This window comes from Poecilia latipinna, unplaced genomic scaffold (genome assembly GCF_001443285.1).
Source record: "Poecilia latipinna isolate Pla-1442-1.1 unplaced genomic scaffold, P_latipinna-1.0 Scaffold292, whole genome shotgun sequence".
NCBI lineage: Eukaryota > Metazoa > Chordata > Actinopteri > Cyprinodontiformes > Poeciliidae > Poecilia > Poecilia latipinna.
Genome location: NW_015112908.1, coordinates 10,570 through 35,368, shown reverse-complemented (window position 1 = coordinate 35,368; position 24,799 = coordinate 10,570). Strand labels below are relative to the sequence as shown.

The 24,799-nt window shown below is 39.3% G+C and overlaps 2 protein-coding genes across 3 annotated transcripts in view; one reads left to right on the top strand and one right to left on the bottom strand.

Annotated features, from left to right (window-relative positions):
- The window catches only part of lzts3b (leucine zipper, putative tumor suppressor family member 3b), a 31,952-nt gene extending 20,253 nt beyond the window's left edge, over positions 1-11,699 (bottom strand). The window contains exons 1-4 of the mRNA XM_015034239.1: positions 11,504-11,699; positions 3,689-4,651; positions 432-902; positions 169-339 (exon numbers count right to left, since the gene is read on the bottom strand). Coding sequence (XP_014889725.1) covers positions 169-339; positions 432-902; positions 3,689-4,534 — 1,488 coding nt within the window. The 5' untranslated portion in view covers positions 4,535-4,651; positions 11,504-11,699. The remainder of the gene's footprint in view (positions 1-168; positions 340-431; positions 903-3,688; positions 4,652-11,503) is intronic.
- Positions 11,700-14,607: 2,908 nt separating this feature from the next.
- smyd1b (SET and MYND domain containing 1b) lies at positions 14,608-24,014 on the top strand. 2 transcript variants are annotated; one of them, XM_015034237.1, is made up of 10 exons: positions 14,608-14,873; positions 15,389-15,565; positions 16,826-17,039; positions 17,699-17,829; positions 18,839-18,877; positions 21,130-21,325; positions 22,000-22,092; positions 22,176-22,339; positions 23,186-23,354; positions 23,700-24,014. In XM_015034237.1, the coding sequence occupies exons 1-10, from the start codon at positions 14,752-14,754 to the stop codon at positions 23,862-23,864; spliced, it is 1,470 nt and encodes a 489-aa protein (XP_014889723.1). In that variant the 5' UTR covers positions 14,608-14,751; the 3' UTR covers positions 23,865-24,014. The 2 variants fall into 2 exon arrangements, with proteins under 2 accessions (XP_014889723.1, XP_014889724.1); XM_015034238.1 differs by lacking the exon at positions 18,839-18,877 and having other exon boundaries at positions 14,609-14,873.
- The last annotated feature ends 785 nt before the right edge of the window (positions 24,015-24,799 follow it).

Here is a 24,799-nt window from a genome sequence, read left to right as displayed (position 1 = left end):
GTTTATGGTAAATGATAATAAAAAGAAAAATCTATTTTTTTCCACGCAGTGTCCAGAAAGAGGTGCTGTTCTGCTTGTTGTCTCAGCTTCGGTCAGCACAAGCTGTCTTGTAAATTTTAGAAATTTTGGAATAAATACCAGACTCGGCATTCCTAAACATCCTCTCACCTCTTGCTCTTTCTCCCACAGTCGGTCCTCGAGGTCCTGGATGATGTCATCAGACGAGGGGGAGGGTCGCAGAGGTGCTGGAGCGTCACTCAGGTGGCTCAGCCTCTGATAGGACGAGGAGCTCTTCCCTGAGGAGGACCGACCGCTGTCTGAGGCACTCAGCCCGTTCTGCTGGGCAAAACCACGGCGTGACGGTGACGCTTCAACGACATATTAGCTGCAGGGAGAATTGAGCATCAAAATAAATCAGAGGACAGCCTTACCTGGTAGCCGGGTTTGTCCAGTTTGTCCAGACCTGCAGCTGCCCCCGCCATGCCCAACCTGTTAATGTGGCTGGTAGAAGCACTGAGGGGCCCTAAGACCGCTGGGGGCCCACAGCCAGACCCCGAGCCTGTGTAGGTGGGCAGACTAGTCAGGGAGTTTCTCCCTGAATCTGACATCCCTCCCTGAACCACCTCAGTACCATTTCCCCCTCCATCACTCCTGCTGACCCTAACTGGACTGTCTTGGTCCAGGAGCAGGGCCTCTGGCACCTCCCCTCCGTCCCCTCCCACTGCGTCTCTGCCTCTCCTGCCTACTCTGCCCTCACTGAACCCCTCGCCCCTGGCGTCAGTCTTTCCCTCGCCCCCAGCCCCTCCCGCCTGGCCCACCAGGTTCTGCATGGAGTGAAAGCTTTTGGGAACCACCGGCTTGAAGGCGGAGGGACGGACGAGGCCGGAGGTGCTCTGCATCGCCTGCGGAGTAGAAGGAGGAAGGATTCAAAATGAAACAGATAAATACTGGAGTCATGTCACTGCTAAATTATGCAATATGTGTAAAATTGTTTACAACAGTTTAGATACACCCATCATCATCAGCATGAATGTCATATCGATTTGGGATTTTTCATTAAATATCAGGGCCAGTTAATTAATTGTAAAAACAAGAATCAAGTGCACAAGTGGAAGTTTTTTTGGATTTTCTTTAATCAACTCAATTCAGTCCATGAAATCCTACAAGAGCGCTCAGATAGATACACACATCCCTGCTAAGTTTTGGTTAAATGCTCCTTAGTGGGTTGTGGGGGAAGCCACACCGTTTTTGTTGCTTCTGGAAAAACTCTGCCACTCTTCTTCACAGAACCAGAAGAGCTGTTTGTAATTGTTTTTGTTGATCAGATCCAGCTTTCAAACAGAGTCATAGAGTTTTCACTTCATATTTTTATTAATTTCCGGACCAGTTTTGATCTGTGTTTTGGATCATTTTGGGAACAATGAAATGCATCCAGCTTTTAACCGTCTAGCTTTTAATATGCGGACAAGTTAAGGAATTTAAAGTTACAGTAGTGCTACTTCTTCGTCTGTCTATATCATATGTGCAATGCACAGTACTACTGCGAGGGAAACCGACCCTTAGTATGATACTGCCACCACCATGGTCAACAGTTCTTTTCATCATTGTGTCCAAAGGTGTTGATTTTGAAGCAGGTTCCTCTTTAGTCAATGTTTTAAGCCAGTAGTGATGTAACTCTTACTACACTGTTTACTCTTAGGCTTGAGCCTTGTTGGCTCCTGGGTTGTTCAGGAACATTATGACTCATTCCGCTTCACCTGAGGGTGACAGTTTGGGTTGAGTAGAAGAAATTTGGACACTTTAACACAACAGTGACCTCAAACACATTAAAATGTTTTAGAAAGATTTACATCAAGATTCCAGAAACGTCGCCCCAAACACCCTGACCTGAACGTCAATGAAAACTTGTGGATTATGTGACAGGAAATCAGCCAGTTCTGCCAACTGTGCCAAAAGGAGCGGTCACATATCCAACCAAAATTATGTTGGAAGCTTCTTGATGACTGCAAACACCCAAAATTAATATGACATCCATTCCCGTGATGAGTGTATGTAAACTTCCGCACAGAACATTAGGGTTTTGGTGTTATGTCTGTAACTCTATTAACTGGTGTCATAAAGTTAAAGAATGTGTATTAATGCCATTATTTGTTATTATTCCAACAGAAAATCAGCTCAAAGTTATCTTTGCTGATATTTTTCTCTATGCTTGCTTAGTGTGTTATATATTAGATTTTTCACATAAGTGTAAGCAATAACTGCTTAGCTTAAGTATATAATATATATATATATATATATATTTTTTTTTAACTTTTACAATAATTTCATGGGTCTTTTACACAATAGAGGAAGTCTATAGAATATCTTTAATTACGAGTTATCACGGGATACAAAAAATAATAATAAGTGGTGTATTTTCATGTTTTCCGGTTGTCTTCTGGCTGTTCTAAGGACTTATTTTCTTTAGCATTTGCTGGTCAAATCAAGATGAAATACTTTTAAACAGGGTGACAAAGCTGCAGTGTTTCCTGTCAGAATTAATTTTAAATTTCTGCCACTGTTCTATGAAGCATGTTACGAGAAACAGACATGAACAAGATGAGGAAGCATTTAGATGTTGATCTCTCTCAACTTTTAAAAAAAATATGAAACCCATTTTCCCCCTTTTGAACCAGACATAGCCCTGACATTTCCAAAATCTGCCTCTGATTGGCCAGTCATGTTCCTTGACGTTTCCTTCCCTCTAAGATGAGTTGAGACTCAAACAGAGTAAAACAAGAATCAGATGTCTGAAACAGAGAGAAGACTGATAACCTCTTCAGATTTATTTGGGATAAATATTTTTGTTTACTTAACATTTGCCTTATTTTTCCTGTGAAATTTATTTTGTTTTCTAGTTTTTCCTCCACTCTTCAAACATGTGTCCACATCCTGTAGCAACTTTCTTAAAAAAAAAGAAGAAAAAAAAAAGATAAATCTGTTGATTAGAATGTAAAGTGAGTAACGAGCAGGACCCCCAGTTTGACTTTTGATGCAGTCAGAAAACAGGGGCTGTTTTGCCAAGATTTTCCTGTTAACTAAGCGGAGCGAACAGTACTGTACGGAGCATGAACAAGATACAAGCTGGTATCTTGTTCCAACATGAAACACAGTATAAGTTGCTGAGTTGTTCCTTTAGTGGCAATTATGGTGGTGGGAGTTTCTCCCTCTCTGATTAAAATTAAATAGCAGAATTCAAAATTTAGTTTCAGTTAATGGCACAAGCCTTTTTCTTTAAATTCCTTCTTGACACGTACATAATCCTTTCATAAAATTTAGATTTTTAACTATTTCAATGGATGTTGTGAGAATCTCTTAGCTTGTAAGATCTGGTTAGTGTTAGTGTCTTTGTTCATATTTATCTTTTGTAATTTGTCTATTTTTACTCTAATAAGCCACTAATAAGTTAATTATTGGTTGTTGGATACATTGATCTTTCCATTTTATTCAAACTTTTTTTTTTTTTACCTTAAACAAGTCTCAGTTTTGAAAAATACACAAATTCCTTAAATATATGATAGAGCTTACTCTGTGGAAGTAAATAATACTTTGAACAGTTTTTATTTAAAAGATAAAGAGTTATTTATTTATGCACATGGTTTATCGTGGTTTCTTTTTTGATGAAACTGAGTCCAAAATGTCAAACTACCTGCTCCAGTTTTCCTGACACGGCCATGATCTTTGGCGGGTTGTGGTTTGGTGGGTTGTGGCCAACTGGATTGTTTTCATTGTCGGTTCTGGTCGCAACCATCTCTCTGTGCTGGTGGTGGTTCACGCCCACACTGGTCTTCTCGCTGACTCCTCGACCCACAATGTTTCCACAAACATCCAGACCGGCCGCCTGCATCTGCATCTCCCTCTCCCTCTCCCTCTCCATCCGCTCGTTCTCCAGCCTCTCTCTTTCGCGCTCCCTCTCTCTCTCCCTCTCGCGTTCCCTCTCCCTCTCTATCTTCTCCCTCTCTATCCTCTCTCTCTCCCGCTCCCGGGCCCTCTCCCTCTCGCGCTCCCTCTCGCGCTCCAGCCTCTCCCTCTCCCCCCGTTCCCGTTCCCTCCCCCGGTTTCTCCCTCTCTCGCGCTCCCTCTCGAGCCGCTCCCGGTCCCAGTCTCTGTCCCGGTCCCGGTCCCTGCCCCTCTCGCGCTGCCTCTCCCTGTCCCACTCCCTCTCCCTCCTGACAGCTACGTTCCCACAGTCCAGCTGGTTGTTGTTGGAGGGGGCGGTCATGGTACATTCAGTGTGGGTTGAGGAGGCTGTCTCTGTTGGCCGGTCAGTCCCGGTGCAGGTCCCAGTCCCGATACTAACACTGCCTCGCTCATCGCTTGACGCCGTCCCGTCCGAAATAGTCGCCGGGGGGCGAGGCAGCCGCTCGGCGCTGCAGCTGCGGTCTGCAGGGCAACGGCGAGAGAGAGGAGGGGCTCGGGGCAGGGTGGTCCTCGTGCCCACGGACTTCATGGCAAACTCCTGCTCTCCTGCCACCCCACTGCCAACACTGCCCATAGTGGAGGTCAAAGGTCAGGGATTAGAGGTTAGGAGTCAGGATTGGGGAGGGTCACAGATACATTTGGAAGTAGTGTGGGTCATCACAACCTAATGCAGGTAGTGGGGGCACACACACTAGAGGAACACAGAAAAACGAAAGCAGTTATACAATATAATAATTGCATAATGACTAGTTATACAATATTAGAGGCAAGTTAGACTCCAACCCACAAACAGGGGCATTGTGGTCCTCCCACCACCATGAAAAACCAAAAGGGTCACAAAGATTAGTCTGACCGGTAAAAAAATAGTTGAAAATTATGAAACTGGTTATTTGATCATGAGAGGGGCAAACAGAGCGAATCTCCAATAACACACAGGCACCTCTGGTTAAGATGTGTTAAAAGCCTTGAGATCAATACCTTTTGTTTTGCTGTATGTAGCATAAAGTGCTGGGAAAAAGTTTTATTTTTTATTTTTTTTACAGTAAATATTTTTTTGCTTTATTTTAACTTCCCTCATCCAGGCCACTGCCAAACCTCAAGAAATCAATGAAATGGATCTGAGAACGGGAAACAGGCTAAACTGGAGGTGAAAATTCATTTTTATCATTTATTATTTATTGTGATAAATTTCTTGTCATGATAAAATTTTAAATTCATTGTTGTCATGATAAATTCCAATGAAGTGATATTTACAAAGCTCTAAAACGGGCCTTAGTGTTGGGATTGTTATTTTCTTTACTATTTTTCCCAGTTTGTTCAGCATATATCAATACATTTGAAAATATAATTAAATGCGTGCAGGTTAGTGATATAAATCACTTCTTTATGTGACTGGTGACCAAAAGAAGCATATTAGAAATGGGGATGTTTTTCAAGAGCAGTACTTGTGTTTGTGGGGCTATGATTGCTGTGCCATGCAGTCATACAGCCACCCTAAAGAAAGAAGCAATAAATTGTTCTTATCACTTTTATCATTATCACAACATATCATGATGAAAATTTAAGTCCATATTACCCATCCCTTGGCTACATGTTTTCTAACATCAACTGATCCTGTCCCAATGTAAAGAAATTCAAGAACAAATGCAGAACAAAGGACCAACATCTATCTTTCTGAGAAAATGACAACAAAGTAACTTCAAAGGCTATGAGACTCCAGCAAACTACAGTGAGAGCACTTATCCACAACCGGAGAAAACATGGGAGTAGGTCAGACCGGCCTACCAGAATTACTCAAAGAGTGCATCAACAACTCATCCAGGTCACAAAAGAACTAAAAATAACATCGAAAGCACTGCAGGCCTCACTTGTCTCAGCTAAGGTCAGTGTTCATGATTTAACAACAAGAAAGAGAGACGAGGCAAAAATGTCATCTATGGGAGAGATCCAAGGCCAAAACCGCTGCTGACCAACAAGAACAAAGAGGCCTGTCTCACATTCATCCGCAGATAAAAGTGGAACTTTTGGGGAAAATGTGCACCTTGTAATAGATGGTCTATAGGATTGAAAAAAAAAAAAAATCATACTGATAGTCAAAGTTGCTTCTGCTCTGTGTTAGAAAATCCTGAAGAAGGATGTTTTGTCATGACTTTAAGTTCAAGTTAAACAGTATGACAAAGTCCAACAAGTCCACCTCTGAATGGCTTAAAGCAGGGGAGCCCAAGTCAAATCCTCGAGAGCCACCATCCTGCAACTTTCAGATGCATCCGTGCTTCAACACACCTGAATCAAACGAATGGCTCGTTATCAGGCCTCTGTAGAGCTGATCCCGGTCTGTTGGAGTAAGGATACTTCTAAAACTTGCAGGATGGTAGCTCTCGAGGACTGGACTTGGGCACCCCTGGCTTAAAGGGAAGATAAATTAAGGTTTTGAAGTAACCTGGTCTAGTGTTTCCCAACCCTGGTCCTCAAGGCACACTGCCCTGCATGTTTTAGGTGTTTCCTTGCTTCAGCACAGGTGATTTCAATTAGGAGGCGTTTGCTGAACTGCAATCAGCTGAATGAGGTGCATGAAAGCAGGGAAATTTCTAAAGCATGGAGGGCAGTGTGCATTGAGGATGTCATGAGGTGGCGGTTTGTGAAGGTGAGAATGAACGCAGGAGTCCAGGTTATGAAGAAAGTGATGATGAATTTAATGATGAAAGTGATGATGAATTTAATGATGAAAGTGGCTCAATCAGTCCAGATCAGGCAGCACGGCAGACAGATTAGCACACAGCTAAATACCGGTAGCAACTGAAAACAAGAACTAGACCAACACACGACTTAACAGTTCGACTGTGAAGGTAAGCAGACAAACGATGAATGACGTAAACACGACAAGGACCCAACAAGAGACAAAGACATACACAGGGAGGGTAATCAAGGAATGAGACACACCTGGGAAGCAATCAACGGGGAAGTTCAGAAACAGAGACTCAGGACAGAAACTGAACACAGAAAAACCTTAAAATAAATACACAGAAACACGGATCATGACAGAGGACCAGGGTTGGGAAACACTGGCCTAGTCAAAGTGCATACATAAATAAGTTTATGTATTTATGCTGCAGCATTAAAATGCATAACCTTAAGCAGGTTATTGGAAACACTCATGTGGCTAAACCTAAAAACTTAGGTTTATGGGACAGTTACTTTTTCACAGCACTGTAACAGTAAATAGAATAGAAACAATAGAAACAATCATTTTATTTGAATACACTTGTTTATGGGGATAAAAGATTCAATGTTAAATAATAATAAGCTTGGGAATGCATGACATCACAAACTAATTAAAATACCGTCAAACTAGTGGCTTATACCAGGACACTTTCAAAATAGATGCAGGCCTTTTAAAATTTGTATAATTTGTTTTCTATGTTGTGTTTTTTCTCACGCATACTTTTAACTTGACAGTTTTCCAACTATAGCATTAGGTGTGAACTCCACTGATCTAGAGAGATTGGCCAAAGTTCCCTGCATAATCCAACAATGTAATCTATAAAGACAAAGTTCTGTCATATTAGCACTTAGTTCCAATTTTTTTTACAATCATTTTTTTAACAAGGGATTCTCCCCCTTCTCTGAATAAATGTTCTTAAATTCGAGATTTGATTATTCTACATTTTTCAATTTAAGTTAAAAGGTTATTTTATTTTAATGCTTTTTACACATGTTAACCAGGACGTCAAGGAATACAAATTTAAGAAAAGCCCCTTCTGCCCATGTGAATAAAAACACAACTCAAATTTTCCATCCAATTGTTTCACTTGACTGAAAAGCAAATATTTTTGTTTTTTTCACTAAAAGAACAACGGAAAGAAACATACTAAACACAAGCTCTGCAATAAACACGGTGAAGGTTGTCAGCTCCATTTTCCCTCATCTGGCATGTATTACATAAGCTTAATGCCTGTTGTTGTCATTCAGAAATCTTATAACTATTGCAACTGTAGTTTTAAAAACTATACTAGTATGGCGATGGTTTCCTCCATTGTCTCCAACATTGTGTGCCAATTCAGTTTTAGAGTCGATCACTTGGAGTAAGACTGCTTCAGGACCAAACAGCAATAAAAGTCAACACCTCAATCTGAGCTTGTTTCTGTTGAGGTTATTGTTAATAGGTGCAGTCACTATGACTTACATGAGCCTGGGAAAAATATATTTGAATCAGTGTTGGGATAAACTGTGTGTTTTAAAGGGCCTGAACAAATCTATAGTTTTACAGCAACTCTTCCATGGGAAGAGTTTGTTTTGACTCTCTTATTGGGATGATTTTATATCCATATTATAAGCAAGACAGACTGGAAATCTGCTGCTGCTGCTGCCAAAAAATGTTTTTCGTAGCCTTTTGTAGTAGATTGGTTAATTTAATATTTGATTGGAACATAGTTCATAAAAACTCAGTTCATCATGATGGTAAAAAGGCTTTTTCTCTCAGCTACATTTCAGGTGAGAAGAAATGCATTATGGGCATGAGATTCATATTAAGTTTGGCAGTTTTGAATGATTTGCAGGGTGGAATAATTGTACAACAATCAGTGTCAACAGGGGTTCAAACATATTTTATATTTTCAAATTAATTATATACTAATTTACTCTTAAATTTATGGCTCATATTCACAAACAATTCTGAATTCAACCAAATCATTTTTAAGGAAAGTTGTCTCCTAGTGTTTGCCTGCAGACTTAATGATTTATGGTTTTATGTAGAAATATTTTTCCTATCTGGTGTTAAATTTTTTAACAAAATAGGAAAGAATCCAACTGTAAAGAAATCTTCAGAAGAATCATTACTGTGTTCACTCAGTGCATCTTTGTGTGCTTTTTCTGACAGATGAACAGCATTTAAAAGTAAAGATTTAGGGTGTACCGAACTGTACATTGGTCAAACGTGTCTCCTGTTCTGCGTTTTCCATTCCAGAAGCTCTTTTCTCTGTGAACCATGGTGGTGATCATACTGCTTCCACGTCAATGTCTGTTTTGGTAGCTGGATTTTATCTCTAATTCTGTTAAAATGCCTGGTTTCTGTATAAAAGGAATGATGCAAAAAAAAAAAAAAGTTGGGGGTGGGAGAATAAGCATAAGTATGCACACCCTTAACCCAAAACTTTGTGAAGACACTTTTTTCAGGTTATAGCTTTTCACACTAGATTTTAATTATGATGCATCTGGCCAACCTAAATAAAATTCAGCTTTGCATCTTTTAGACATAGCTTTTGAAGAAGTTTTAAATGAGCAAACCAATCTCATTTTACAAACGTATCAAACAGGAAAAGCACAGAAAACAATAATCAATAATAATGGATTTTGTGTCTTTCTAAATGTAAAATGTACAACTCAGTGCCAGAAGGAAAGCAAATGACCTTCTTAAAATGATAGCTGAAGCTGGTAAAACAATTAGCAGTGAAAAAAACTAATTATTGTATCACCGTGGGATGAAAGGCCACTCCGAAATCAAGAAGCCATTACTCAAAAAGAAGCACGTAGCGTGCTATTTATGTGATATTACATCTGAAAGAACATTGAGCAGTAAATGCAAGTAGGGAGAAAATAATAGCAGTCCAAGAAGGAAGCCTGGAGGCACCCCACTGGGGAGGGCAAGTAAAGAATACTTTACAAAACTTAGAAACATTGTTGCAGTAGGGACTGGTGCACTACACAAAATAAATGCTACCATGAGGGAAGCATTTATTTTGCTTCCCTCATAATATATTTCCTATATTATGTGGAAATATTGAGGCAACATCTCAAAGGCACTAATGTGTCTTCCAACTGATCGGTGACTCAATCCATACAGCCAGAATCAAAGTGGCTTCAGAACAACTAAGTCAGTGTTTTCAGGTGATTATCACAAAGTTCTCAGGCAGGAAGTTAAAGTTTGGGCACAAATATATTATATCTGTACAGTATATGTAAATATCTGGATTTAGCTGTATGGCACAGTTAAGACAGTCGTCAGTATTTGGGGAAAATGTGGGACAATGATGATAAAAGAAAAACTGGAAAGTTCTACAAAACATAAAGAAGACAACAAGAATCCCACTGAAAGAACTATAATTTTTTGGAGGGTAATAGTTATGGTAGGTTTGCAAGACAGAAGCCTTTCTTTCAAATAAAATATTCATTCCTCTTTAAAATCTCAAAACATCTTGCATGAAAATGTGTTTTAGGGAGATGAAAGCAAGACTGAGCATTTGAGCAACGATTTCAAAAGCCACGTTTGGCACAAAAACAGCTCTGAACATCAAACAAACACCGTAACCACAGCAAAACATGGTGGTGCCATCATAATGCTTCTTCAGATGGAGCTGTGATTTCTGGAGGAATTTATCAAATTATCCCTAGATATGCAAAGTAGGCACCTGCTAGAAATCTAAAATTGAACTTGGACTTTAGTGTTTTATAATTGCAGTGAGCCAAAGCATACATTTAAATCAGCAAAGCAATGGTTTCACCAGAAGAAAATAAAAGCTTGGGAATGGCTTAGATTAAGTGAATCCAACAGTAAACCTGTGTGGCCAACTAAAGAAGGCAGGGGGACAAGATATGTCCTCACAATCTGACGGATTATGAGACCTTTCACAAACAGAGTGGGCAAATACTCCCAAACCAAGATATGGCATACTAATAAACTCCACAAATAATTAGTTTAAGACTGTGCACATTTATGCAACCAGGTCAGCTGTTTTTTGTTGTTGTTGCTGTTGTTTGTTTTTATATTTATCCCCCAAAATATGCTTTTTTTCAGATTATTATATATGCGGCATAGGCAGAAAAATGTTTTGAAATGATTTAGCTTTCGATTTTTCTTCAGCACAGCACCAGGTTAACAGGGAGATGTATGCTTTCGACATTTATTCCCATACTGATGCATGCATTCATTTAATTTGGGCGTAAAAGGCCAAACAAAATGGACTAAATGGGGAAAAAATGCCATATTTATGTTGAAATGAATGGAATTGAAACCCCATCAGATAAACTAATTAGCAAAGTATTTAGATAGATAGATAGATAGATAGATAGATAGATAGATAGATAGATAGATAGATAGATAGATAGATAGATAGATAGATAGATAGATGCAGTCATGCCATGCACCTCCCCTTCTCAGCCCATTTACTAGAGGTTTACTTCCGCTCGGATGAATAGTAGTAGTAGTAAAATACCCTGGCTATGTATGTGCTGCTCTGCCTCCATCCCCTCCCCTCACGACTCCCTCGCTCTCCCTTTTCTCTGCATCCCTGGGCGGCAAGGGCGGCTTTAGCAGCATCCGCATCAAGCCCTGAATCCACTGCGCTCCCTGACAATTACCGACTAGGCCTCTGACTGGGAAAAAATAAACCCACAAAAACCTCACGACCCTCGCCGAACACAGGGAAACAATAACACGAGCAATCTACATCAAAATGCACAGCGTCTCTGACATTGACGACGTATCATGCAGCAGCTTTGATTTACCGATTGTAGCATCCCGGCGGTCCGTCATCAAAAGGCTACTCACTGTTTCTGCAGCTGGCTGGTCGGTAAGATGGCAGCCTGGAATCAGCAGTATTGTCACAAGACGGCGTCGGTGCTGCTCGCCCGGGCTCTGAGTGGTTCTGCGTTGCTACCGCGGCTCGGTTGTCTTCGACCGCTGTCAGCGTCGGATGCTGATGATGGAGTCGGTCGGTGGTTACGCGCATCAGCTGAGAGACACACACCCACCTCTGGCACCGCCCCCTTCAGCGGCACGATACAAACGCCCCCTTTTGGCGTTCATCCAGTGTTCATGGGAATGGTCACCTGGATGGATGGATGGATGGATGGATGGATGGATGGATGGATGGATGGATGGATGGATGGATGGATGTGACATTCCTGAAAAGGTTTCCTGAGAATCTGACCTAGCTACCTACCACACCAATCTCGTTTATTAAAAATAAAACACTTTAAAAACAACAACATTGCTGATCAGAGTGCAAAACATTGAATTAAAGAAAAACGAGAAAGAAAAAAAACAACACAAGATAACGTAATGATTAAAATAATAAAATAATTCACTAAATAGTTCAAATAAATTCAAAAATACTTTACTGAATCCAAAAGGAAATTAAATATACTTATAGGTCACTTAATTGAAGTTTTTGTTGATGGTGATGGCTGTGGGTAGGAAAGATCTCCTGTAACTGTCTGTGTTACAACAAATTTGAAGAATCCTCTGACTGAGACACCTTGTGTCTCATGAAAAGGATAGTCAGAGTTATCTCATTATTTGATGTAGGATCGTTTTTTCTAGCATCATCTCCAAAGTAATCCCCAAAACAGAACCAACCGTCTTCATCAGGGTGTTGAGCGTCTTTAAGGTTATAATGCTGCTCCAAATAATGACAGCAGAAGAGAAAATACTCTAAAGAATATTATTCCACTGTGTTCTCTGTAATTCCAATCACCCTGTTTGCAAACGTTAAAGAAAACACAAGTAGAATTTGTAAGCTGTTGGAAAACTTAACTTTTCTTAGCTGAAATCAAGGAAATGTGAGTTTACTGGTAACATCATTCAAAGTGTTTTACAGGAAAATCAAGGAGGGAGGTTTATGAAAATTAAATTACATTAAAAACAAGAAATACAATAAAACAATAATGACACATTTAAAAATAACAGAGAGAAAGAAATGCAAAAATACAACTTTAAAGGAAATAGTTAACACATACTATTAAACTTCTACAGTCATCCTTGACTTTCATAACTCCAGTACATGTTGACATTTTACAGATTCAAACAAAATCCTTTTTGTTTTCCTTTTTAATGTTTTTTTTTAATCTAGTGTATTTTAAGACAAAAGCATATTCACAGATTTAAAATAACAACTATTTAACAGATACATAAATACCAAAACCTCGAATGAACTGGATGGATAAATGTGAAAGAAGGTATCTGTAACTGATTAGTATCCAGACTTATGTGACTGCATCACTCACAAAAATACCAACTTATTGTTTTTAAATGAAAAAGCTCTAAGTGCTTAGTTTTGTTTTTCTAACACTAATAACTTCATAGCGAGTTCACAATTGAGAGTTTCCGTTGCTTATGGCTTAGTGTTTCATGTGAAAAAACATCTACAAAAGCATGTTTATTGTGTTCAAATTTGGGCAGGTGTCCAGGAGGTGGCAGTGTTGTCACAGCTGGAAAATTGTTACCAGGAGCGTTGAATCAATCCGTTTCTGGGGGATGTTATTATTATCGCTGACCGCTATGAGGCGCTATAATTCCCTCCAATCAACTTGACCCCAAGACTTTATCAGTTCATGCATGGACACAGAAATTATTTTCAGTCACCTCTCACCTCTTTGTGAGATAAACAATCTCAATTTTTGGAAAAAATACGTAAAAGAACATTTCTATGTAAAATGTTTTCTACTTATGTAGATGTGTTTCTTAACATCTTGTCAGTGTAAACTGGTTCATTACCTGTCGTCCCGATGGAATCACCGTCCTAACAAATGCATGAAATGAAGACTTTGCTTACTGGTTATTTGTACTTCTGCTGCTGATGATGATAAAATATTGAGACCTATCATCCATATAGCTATAATCCTTTGTCTGGAAATTACTTTGGGGTTTGGGAAAACTATTACATCTTTACTCCCAACACACACACTTTCCAGAGTAAAAAAAAAAAAAATTCTAAAAGAAAAGCACTTCTCATGTTAAGGTAACTGAGAAAGTGGCAGAAGCTGTCGAACAAAACTTGTTTCTGAATAAAAATTTTTTAATACACCTGTAAAACCTTTGCCTTTCACTCACTAGATCACTCTAGTGTCCATCATTATTACTTTTGTATTTAATGTAATGTTGTGTATGCTTTTTATTCATTTATTTTGTCCAAGATTTGTATTTATTTTATTTGTCAACAGTGTAGTCAGGGGTGGGGGTTACAAATTACCTCCGTCTAGAAACACAGACACAAAACATTTACTTTGCATTAAACATAAAAGCAATATTCTCTGGATGTGTCCCTGGTTAAATAAACAAGTAAACTAAAGATATATTTCTGCAGAATCTGACTTCCTTTCTGTTTGACCTTTAAAGGTACTTTACTGCTACTTTAACTGTTTTGTACAAATCCAGTTGTGTTGGAGGCTCCTCTGTTTTCCACAACATACAACAGGAAAAGTGAATTTTCTCTCATGTGTCATATGTTTTGTTGCAACCAGACAGAGGGAGCATGTTGGAGAAAGCACCAGAACAGAGTGGAGGCTAAGAGACGGAGCGGCTCTGTTTCTATGAAACGTCTGGCAGCTGTTCAGCAACACCTCCAAGGCCTGATGGACAGGTCCAACTGAGAGACAAAAATAACCCTCAGGGAGAGGACAGCTACCAGGTCCTGGAAGTGGGGGGTGTGGGGAAATGTCCCAGGTGATGGGACACAACATTTAAAATGTGAACGCAATTTAATCAGTCCTGTAAGTTCGATGGTTAGTGCTAGCGGTGATCGCTTCACACAGTTATGACTGTTTCATGAAAATGTCTGTAAACCTTAAGAATTTTGATTTTGGGGCATCCAATGAGACAACCCCCTCTCTGAGCCGCTTGGTACAGCTCAAGTGGGGTAAGGCTATTTTAGTCCCTGGAGGGAGGAATGTCCAGTTGCCACAGAAGATACAACGTGTTGGTTTGCGAGTTCTCCAACTATCTTTCTAGTGTGATAGCCTTCGCTCAGCTCAAGCCACCATTCATTCCCCGAAATCTGGGAAAGAGGAGCACCGAGAATGGAGAACGTGGCCATATTCGACTCTCCTGGGAAAGGAAGGGGCTTGAAGGCCGCCAAGGAGTTTTGGGCTGGAGATGTAATTTTCTCTGAGGCCAGTCTCTCAGCTGTTGTGTTTGACAGGTATGATGTGGAGTGAAATCAGAGGTAATGTGTTTTAATGCAACTGTGAGGATATTCAACGTTAAACACTTTTAAAATTTTGAAAGCCCTACAAGTTTATTTGTAATTTTAAGCTTAAGAGATCCGTTTTTACAAAATACTACTTATTATCAGTCATAGCTGCAATAAATGCAGTTTGAACAATGTGCAAGTGTACAATTAGCGTTTTATAATGTGTTTGATCTTCTCAATATCAATGTCATTCCCTTCCCAGAAGGAATATAATCCTTTTACAACAGATAAGCATGAAGGGGAAAATAATCTCAACTCAAAGTCCTCTTATTAGCGTTGCATGGAAGCAATTAAGTTATCTGATGTTATCTGAGTGTTTTGCAATATGCCCTGAAATATAGAAAAAGTAAACTAATTACACTTTGCTGATTTACTTAAAAGTCAACATAAGTAAGCAAATTCAGCAGAACGGCAAACGTGGACAAAATCTTTTTGTGACATTTTTATTACTTTTGTCTCTGCAGCCACGCAGAGCGCATTTGCCACAGCTGTTTCCGCAGACAAGAAAAGCTCCAGAGGTGTGGTCAATGCAAATTTGCCCATTACTGCGACCGAACCTGCCAACGCGCTGGCTGGGCCGAACACAAACAAGAGTGCAGTGCCATCAAGGCGTACGGAAAAGTACCAAATGAGAACATCCGGTGAGTGGAAGCCCGTGGAGAACTACGCTGAACTTTTCTGTTTGGGAATACATCAAACAACAAAACTTTACATAGAAATACATAAAAAAAAAAAAAAAAAGTTTTGTATTACAGGTGCAAGGTCACTCTCCGGTTACAGAAATCTTATGTGCTTTAAAATTAGATTATTATCATTCTATGACTAAAATGTAATATGAGAGTGCATAGTCCAAGTTCAAAGAAAAGGTTGGTGTACTCTTCAGGGATGTAAGAACTGCAACACACAGCTTCTGTTTGAAAGTATTAGGTAGCAGCATAGCTTTGTGCATAAAACTTAATGACCCTTGGCTTAATGAAGGCCAAAAAGCAAGTATAAAGTAACTAGTGATTTATTCTGTGCAATTAATTTAACATAAAACAGAAGCATACTCGACATCTATGGAGTGGAAGAAGTCTGGATATTAAAAATGTCACCATAGTCAAAAACATTTAAATTTGTTTTAGCTTTAACAAGTTTTTGCAATTATCTGATCAATTCAGACAAGCTAAACTTCTCTGAAAAACCCCCCACCTTTCTAGCTATTTAATGATCAGTTTGAGTTCTGAAAGAAAGGCCATCATGGTGATAAAAAAACACTCTGCTCAAGGTCTACCCTAAGGCAGAAATGTCAATATTAGCTGAGATTTGTGGGTCATTTCTGAAAAACGTCATCGTGAGAGAGAGGCTGAAGCTCAGCAGTACCACTTATGCAACGAACCATCTGCAATCTAACAGTGTTATTACTAAACATGGAAAATAAAAACCCAACCTAAAACTGAACCTTGGTGGACTCATTTCAAAATCTCAAGAAAACTGGACTTGGTTCCATCTACGAAACACTTTGTTCTCCATCTGTGAGGTAGGCTTCAACCTAGCCTGAAAGCCCATCACTCAGACCGGTGTCTGTGCGCATGATCAAATACCTTGCACAGATTAACAAACAGAGCAGCACAAGCCTGCTTTCTGTCCAAGGCACTGCTAATGCCATATGTACCAAAATAACTGATGCCACGGTACAGTGACACACCCAGACGCCTGGCTAATTTCCTTTTCAGGTGCTGTTGTTTCATTTAAGTTTTCATGTCAGACTCTAGAATCTTGATTCATATGTCCTTGTCACTTTAGAAGAAGATAAAAATATGTGCTCACTCACACACACACACACACACACACCCCACACACACAGTGCTTCACTGTCCAATTTCCAACTGGTGTTCTCCATTTTTCCTTCGCGTACGCAGACTGGTGAGCCGCATCATGTGGCGCATCGATAAGGAAGGAAGCCTGGTGTCTGACTTGCAGCTGACCACCCTGGACGAGCTGGAGGACCACCTAAACGACATGCAGGAGGACGATTTAAAGGAGCTCAAAGTGGACATACACAACTTCCTGGACTACTGGCCCAGAACCAGCAAGCAGCACACAATCGACGACATCTCACACATATTTGGAGTGGTGCGTTCCAAAGTATGACATGTTTGTGGTGTAAAACTCCAGAGCAGAAGCTGCTTTTTTCCCAGTGATCAAGCAAAACCTGGTATGAGCCAGCTCCCTTCAAGATAAGGCCGTGTGCAGGAGCTAAGAGAGCAAAATTAATGAGTTTGGTCTTAGTCAACAAGTTATGGCACCTAATATTTGTTTTATAGCAGACACTCAGGTTTAAACATTCATCTGTTGTGCAGAAAGAACAACATGTACAGTGTACCAATGACACAAAAACAAAGACGTTGGTAGTGATAAGGAAGCTGGGACAATTTGGCTTTAATTTCTGGTTTCATTGGAAGAGTCCAGGGTTCTCATCTCTTTTAATAAGTCAAGCAATATTATTCACTCCACCTTCACTGCAGTAGTTTGTGTTAAGGCAACACATCTTTCATATAAAAAGAGAAAATGGTCCGTATTTTCCACAAACTCTTGATCAGTTTATCTTCTGAAGCCAACAAAGGTTTAGAAATTTAGAAAACTAAGCTGAGGTTATGTCGTCTTTCAGATCGGGCAGCAATGCCAAACAGAAACACATTGATATGTGTGAAACTTCTTAGCCAAATATTTTTATTGTCAACTTTGTCTATATTCTTGATTTCAACTGAAATATTTCCTGTCTAACGTTTCAGATCAACTGTAACGGCTTCACTGTGAGCGACCAGAGGGGTCTTCAGGCGGTAGGAGTTGGTCTTTTTCCTAATTTGTGCTTGGTTAACCATGACTGTTGGCCAAACTGCACTGTGATCCTCAACCACGGCAGGTAAGTAAAAAATAAATGAACAAAAATAAAACTCCCCCTGACAATGTTTGCTATTGCTACCTTCAGATTTCTTTCTTTTTTTCTTTTTTTTTTTTTTTTGCTTGTCACACTTATACATTTCAGGACATTAAATGCTAGATAGAAATAACCTGAGTAAATACAACATTCAGTTTCAAAGGACAATTTGAAAATAATGTTAAAACCTCACTGGTCTTATAAATGTAAAAAGTCTGTGAACCTAAAAACTGGCCTGGTTTCAGGTGGTTGTATTAGCGGACATCTTTTGGAGGGTAGGTGTGCAGCTTTTGCCTGTTTTTTCACTGCAAATAAGTCTTTCTCATTTGTGGATAATGGCTTTCATCATGGATCACTGGTGTCCCAAAAATCTTAGAAATGTCTCTATAATTCTTTTCACAGAGGCCAATGAATCAGTAATAGGATTCACAGATTGTTAGATCAGGGCATACTGTAAAATAATTGCTTTTTTTTTTTTTAGCTTGCTTCACATTGTCAGAAACTTTTTATTAAAGGATAGCCAATGAAATTGAGCCAAAAGCTACAATATATCACTGTTAAGTCATGATTTAAAGAGCGGTTTGGAGGAGAGGAAAATTACATCTTCACACAGGACCATTCTGATTTGGATATTTATTTTCATATAGCTAATTGAGTCTAAAAGATCAGAAAGTTCATGTAGCTTTTTTGGTTAATACCAATGAAATTATCATTTGAAAGCTGCCTCTTGTATCTATTCAGGATATCTTTAATAATCTGACACATTTCATCAGGACAATAAACAGAAACAGAAGTAATAGGTGGGGGACAAATACTTTATCAAATCACTGTAGCTGCACATGACTCAAAATGGAAAATGGAAAAATAAAACCTAGGGTTAAAGGTTTGTGTGTGTGCACTTTTTGTTTTTGTGCTATATAAGGTTTGTTTGTGTGTGGTTTATGTATTCGTCAAGTGTTATTCGCTGTAAAACTGCTTCCTGCTTGTCTTTCAGTCAGTCGGCTGTGAATACCATATTTCATTCTCAACGGAGGTGCGTTACCTCACCTTAAATCCTTTTGATAGCTACAGGAATACTGAACGCTAATAAATATTTGCACGTAACCCCAATCGATCCTTCGTAGAAAACAAACGTCTTAGCTGGTTCTGTGGTGTGCACTTTATTCATTGTGAATCCATCTTCTTATAGAAACATCAACATGTACACGCTAACTCTCACTCACCCATCTGAGTGTGACAAGAAGCTGTTCTGTGCCCACTTCTCTTCTTCATCCTCGTATTTATCTAACTGCTTGTGAGATCAACACACACTTTTACATGTGCTAGATTTTTCATTTCATATTTGATTTTTGTCAAATGAAAACACAGAAGGTTGTTTTTGTTTGTCTCAATGGCTCACCTCTAACACTACCTAGCTAACACCAATTTCATGTGAATACAGTTTTGTTTAAAGGTGCTGTCTGAAATAATTGGGCTCAGTTTTTGCTAACCAGATAGCTAGGTTAGGTTAGCATGGTGGTGCTAGCATCTCCCTGATGTCATTTTACCTAAGAGTTGCTTAGAGTAATACAATATAAATGTGCTATAAATTAAAATATATGAACTGAGTGTAAAAATGGCTCTAGTACTCCCTTGTCAAGACAATGAGAATTATAAACAGAGGCTTTTGCAGCCGTTGACAGAACTGGACTCATCCCGTGCATACAAGGGCAAAGTACGTCCAACATTTGTAGTTTTTCTTTTTCAAACTCAACTTTTACAGGTATATGAGAACGATCAAGGACATTTCGCAACAATCCTTTTGTCAACCAGTTCCGGAAAGTAATTTTCTGTGACCTGACCAAGGCCATAATCCGACTAGTATAAAATGTGGTATCAAAAGTCAAATGCATAAAAAAATAAAATGTTCAGGAGATAAATAAAAATATTTGTGGATTGCCTGGTTATATGCAATAACAATTCATCAAAATATAAAATTTTTAGGATAATGGTGCTTGGTTAGGTATTTAGACCAGTGGTTTTCAACCCTGTTCTCGAGGACCCGCTGTCCTTCATGCTTCAGGTGATTCTCCTGCACCTGCAATCCTGAATAAAATGAATGCATTTTCCTCTTTAGTGTGCAATTAAGAGCAGCAAAAGCCTAGCAAACACCCAGATGTGTAGAGGCAGGGAAACACCTAAAAAAAAAAAGGGTTTTCAAATCCAGGCCTCGAGGTCTGGTGACCTGCAGCTTTCAGACGTGTCTCTGCTTCAACACAACTGAGTCAAATAATCCAGTCATTAGCAGAACCATGAGGAACTAGACTGCATACTGAAAAGGTGATTCAGCCATTTTATTCAGGTGTGTTGGAGAAGGAACAGATCTAAAAGTTGCAGCTCCTATACCTTAGATTTACACATTTACATTAAAAGTAGTAAAGCTAAATATTTTAATATTACAATAGTTGACAGAAAATCACTACCACTGCCTGCTCTTAACAGAAGCACAAATTAAGTAAATGAAGAAGTGATAAGATAGGGTCAAGAATAGACAGGGGAACTCCTGGCCCATTTAAGACTTGATTTCATGACAGTAGGCTTCAAACAATCCACAGTTTGAATCTAATTTCAAAGTCACTAAAACAACATTAAGAAGCATCAAAGTTGCCAGATTTGACTTTCTTTCTGTGCACCATTAATGTTGTTTACTTTATCATGAGTGTGTAAATAAAATGTTCTGGTCCCAAATGAAGCAGACTTGGATGAAACAGCATCATATAAGTACAGAATTACTGGATGAGTAAACTGAGTCAAGATCACATGCAAAACCAGGTTAAAAAGTATAAATGGTAGATTAAAAAAAAGATTTTGTTACAAGCATCAGTGGGTGTATGATTCAGACTAAAAATGTGTTTTCTACGAACACTGTTTTATCAGAAAAAGGGAAAGAAATTAATCTGTTTTCATGAGTTAGGAATTGAGATTAGTGTTATTTATTTATTTTACAAAATATGATGGCAAATATAATACAATCTGCTTAGAGGGTAAAGAGGAGAGGCGTTACTTTGCACCTTTAAATATTCTGTTAATCTACACAAGCAGATCATTAAGTGTTTCAAGAAATAAAGTGTGTGATCACTTTTATCATGCTGTCTGGTCTGTAAAGTTGACAGACTTGACTGAAACCCACATCATAGTGTATGTAGGCTTCCACCCTCATACACGCCATCATTGAAAATGACATGACATCACTTTGCATGCATTTTCAGATGCAGACATGCCTTAATTTTTGTTTCCACTCTTCAGGATTGAGTTGCGCTCTTTGGGCAAGATTGCAGAAGGAGAGGAGCTGACAGTAGCGTATGTGGACTACTTGAATGTGTCAGAAGAGAGACAGAGGCTCCTGAAAACACAGTACTTCTTTGACTGCACATGTGAACACTGCACCAACAAAACCCACGATGACATAAAGATGGGGGGACGGGAAGTGGAAGGAGTCAAGGTTTGTGTGTGTGTGTGTGTGTGTGTGGGTTGGGAGGGGGGGGGGGGTTATTCCACGGTGGCAAACAGACCAAATGCTAGCGCCTCATTTAGCACTGACAGGCGTGATAAGGCAGGCGGGAAATATGAGAAGCAGGACTACACTGACTATTTTAAGAGAAGATAATTCACAAGTAGATTTGCCATTTACGCACACTCCCAGATTTTAACTAGACTTGTGCAATGACTTTATGACTGTACTTATACTTCAGTGGCATACAGCAATACAGCAAAGTCAGCTACTAGTAGCAAATAAATAGATCAGCCTCACATTATCTTAAGCTGCTCAATTCACTACTAGGTCATACTACATTCTGCTGGTTGAGACAAGAGAGGTCATTATTATTTATAGTCTTTTATCTATGAGGATAAAACTTTTTCTAAGTCTGTTTATCTTAAGAAACTGAACACAATGTGACATAATCGATGTCTTGGACATACTTCTTGCAGTTGGACAAAGGTCTTTTAGAGATAAGTAATCAGGCTTTAACTTTTATGGACTTAGTCGTGGCCTCTCTGAACAAAATAACCCATTCTTTACTATTTTTTGCTTAGGTGTTGCATTTTTAGACCTCTTTACTGCTGTTTCTCTATTTGTGTTGGTTAGTTATAAGATTATTTTTTCCAAACTTTCAGCCGTCAGATGAACAGGTGAAGGAGGCGACAGATTATTGCTTTGATATGATGGAAAAGATGGACAAGGCTCGATTAAACGGCGACTACCACGAGGTATATCAAACAAAAACAGGTTAAAAAGATCTCATGCTTGTTATTTAAACTAATCTTTGTCTTTTTTTTTTTTTTGCTTCTAGGTGGTGAAAATATGCAGGCAGTGCATTGAGAAGACAGAGCCCATCTTGGCTGAAACTCACATCTACCAGTTGAGGATGTGGAGCACAATGAGTGAGGTGCAAGCTTACCTTCAGTATTTTGAGGAAGCGGCAGATTTCGCTCGCAAGATGGTAGAGGGATACATGTGAGTGTAAACAGGAGCTTTAACTTCGTATGATACATATTTCCTGCTTAGGGTTTTAAAATCTGCTATCAGGTTTCTCTGATGGCAGGTTTGTTATACAAACAGCACAACTTTCATCAAGTCTTCGTTCCTTGTAAGTATGAGGCTTATTATACAGAAGGTATAACTCACAACAGCTGACTAGAAAAAGTCAGAATCACCATGGTAACCAGAAACTTGGGGCTGACTTCTTGAGTCAGCCCCAAGAAGTCTGCAAGAAGTCTGTCCAAGACTTTAACCTAAAATGTAAAACTACAGCCCACACACAGCTTTTCATAGATTAGATAGTTAAAGAGAAAGTTCCAGTTTTTTTTAGGTAAAAGAATCAGTGGTAGTTCTGTGTGGCCTTTAAATGTAAAGCTAACAGATTCATTTAAAGGTGAAAGTCTTGCTGTGTTATAGATTAGTGGTGACACACAGGTAGATTCCAGATATCAAAGGGCTTTAAATCCAAAAGGTGACATATGTTGGGTTTAAACGCAAGTGAAAATGGTAATATGGATTTAAACTGTCCGATCAGTCACTACCAAAATTTCTTCAGAATTTTTTGTAGTTTAATATTCTCTGTGAGTTTGTGGGGGTTTTGTAGTTTTTATTTTACTCCGTTTACTTTTCATGGCTTTTGCTGTTCTTACTTTTGTGATTTTCTACCCATTTGCACATTTGTTTTTGTCACATATTTTGATGTGTTGCTCTCTGCTAAAGTGTTGCATTTTGCACCTCATTTCCACTGCAAAATTCTTGCTCACCTACAAGTTTCCCGGGTGAAAATCTCTGTACTGAGCACTACGTTTTCCATCTTGGCAGAAAGCTGTACCACCCAAACAACGCTGCCCTCGGTATGGCTGCCATGCGTGCTGGAGTGACTCACTGGCAGGCCGGACTCATCGAGTTCGGACACGGGATGATCTGCAAGGCCTACGCCATCCTCATGGTCACCCACGGCCCAACACACCCCATTACCAAAGACCTGGAGGTACAGGGCTTTATAGCAATATTTACCAAAAAGAAAGCATATCAGCTTTCAATAATGAGCTTATTAAATATAGTGCATCAGGTGCCAAACAGCTGAGAGGCACAGCTAAAGATTTGTTGAAAAATATTATCCAAATGTTTACTCCATCATAATCAGAAAATGTACAAGTAGCTCTGGTTGCAAATGTCTGGTAAAAATGAATAGTGCTTCATTTCTACTGCCCCCTGGTGGCATGGATCCAGCTGAAAAATGTTTGTCTTCCAGTCGATCTAATTCTTTATTCATAAATCAGTGTTAGATTACTGGTGCAGATATACCAGTGGTTACCCTCCGATTCCTCCACAGGCGATGCGCATGCAGACGGAGATGGAGCTGAGGATGTTCAAGCAGAACGAGTACGTTTACCACAGCATGAGAGAAGCGGCCCTGAAAAACAAACCCATGACCATGCTGCACGAACCCAAGTCTGTTGAGGAGGGGATCAAGAATCTCTTCCACCGGAGGAAGTAGCTCAAACATGGGACTTTACAGTGGAGAAAGCAATCATTTTTGTTTACTGTAAACAGCTTCCTGGGTGTTTGATGCATTTCAGTCACATGACCAATTTCTGCATTGCTCACATTTTGTAGTTACTTTTCAATAAATGTCTTGAACCAGTGACTTGTAAATCATTAATTTTCCCCTCAGGTCTTAAACTCAGTTTACAGGAGAGAAATTGTTCTAAATCAATTTACAAGAGACAAGAAAAAGTTGTTCATACCACTGGCAGATTAGTGTGGTGCCCATTTGTTGATTTGTAAATCATAAGCGCCATTTAGTTCAACAGTTAAGCTGATTTTTATCCTACAAATTTTGAAAAATTAACTTTTGAATCCTCCCAGTGAGGTCAAGACATTGGGAACAAGGCGGAGTTGGTGACAGATTAACTGCTTTTAATTTGTAGGATCAGATTAAATTTAACTTTGAAAATATGAAAATCTTTTACAAGAAATCACATGTGCTCAGAAGCAAACCTCTTGCCACCCATGACCTTTTCAAAATTTAAGACCATTGTGATCCAAGTACTCACTTTAAAAATGACATGTCAAATTTCCCCAGCAACATTTGCTTTATAGCAAGCAAGTCCAACCAACTTTAAGGGGATTTCCACTGGCATTTTGTGTAGCTCCACATTACCAGAAAGTGACCTCAAATCCAGATCTGCCACACAGGTGCAAGTATTTCCATAAACTAAACCCACCATGTCATACATATTAAGCAACACATTGCTTCCTTTTCACCTTTAAAAACTTAGTTTAGTTGGGCTTTTAGAGAGTTGCAAGGCAGCACAAACTCTGGAGTTAAATGAACAGTTCTCTCCCCTTTGTGCTTCAGAGCCAGTCTAGCACAGTGGAGTTCAAGATTTCAATACATGGTCTGCACAAGCCCATTAAACTTAAGGTCTT

Bases quoted from the DNA above. Each gene is read 5' to 3' on its own strand.
- smyd1b (XM_015034237.1), top strand. From the start codon at position 14,752: ATGGAGAACGTGGCCATATTCGACTCTCCTGGGAAAGGAAGGGGCTTG. The intron at 22,340-23,185 runs GTGAGTGTAAAC...CCATCTTGGCAG, and splicing joins AAGATGGTAGAGGGATACAT to AAAGCTGTACCACCCAAACA. The intron at 23,355-23,699 runs GTACAGGGCTTT...ATTCCTCCACAG, and splicing joins CCATTACCAAAGACCTGGAG to GCGATGCGCATGCAGACGGA.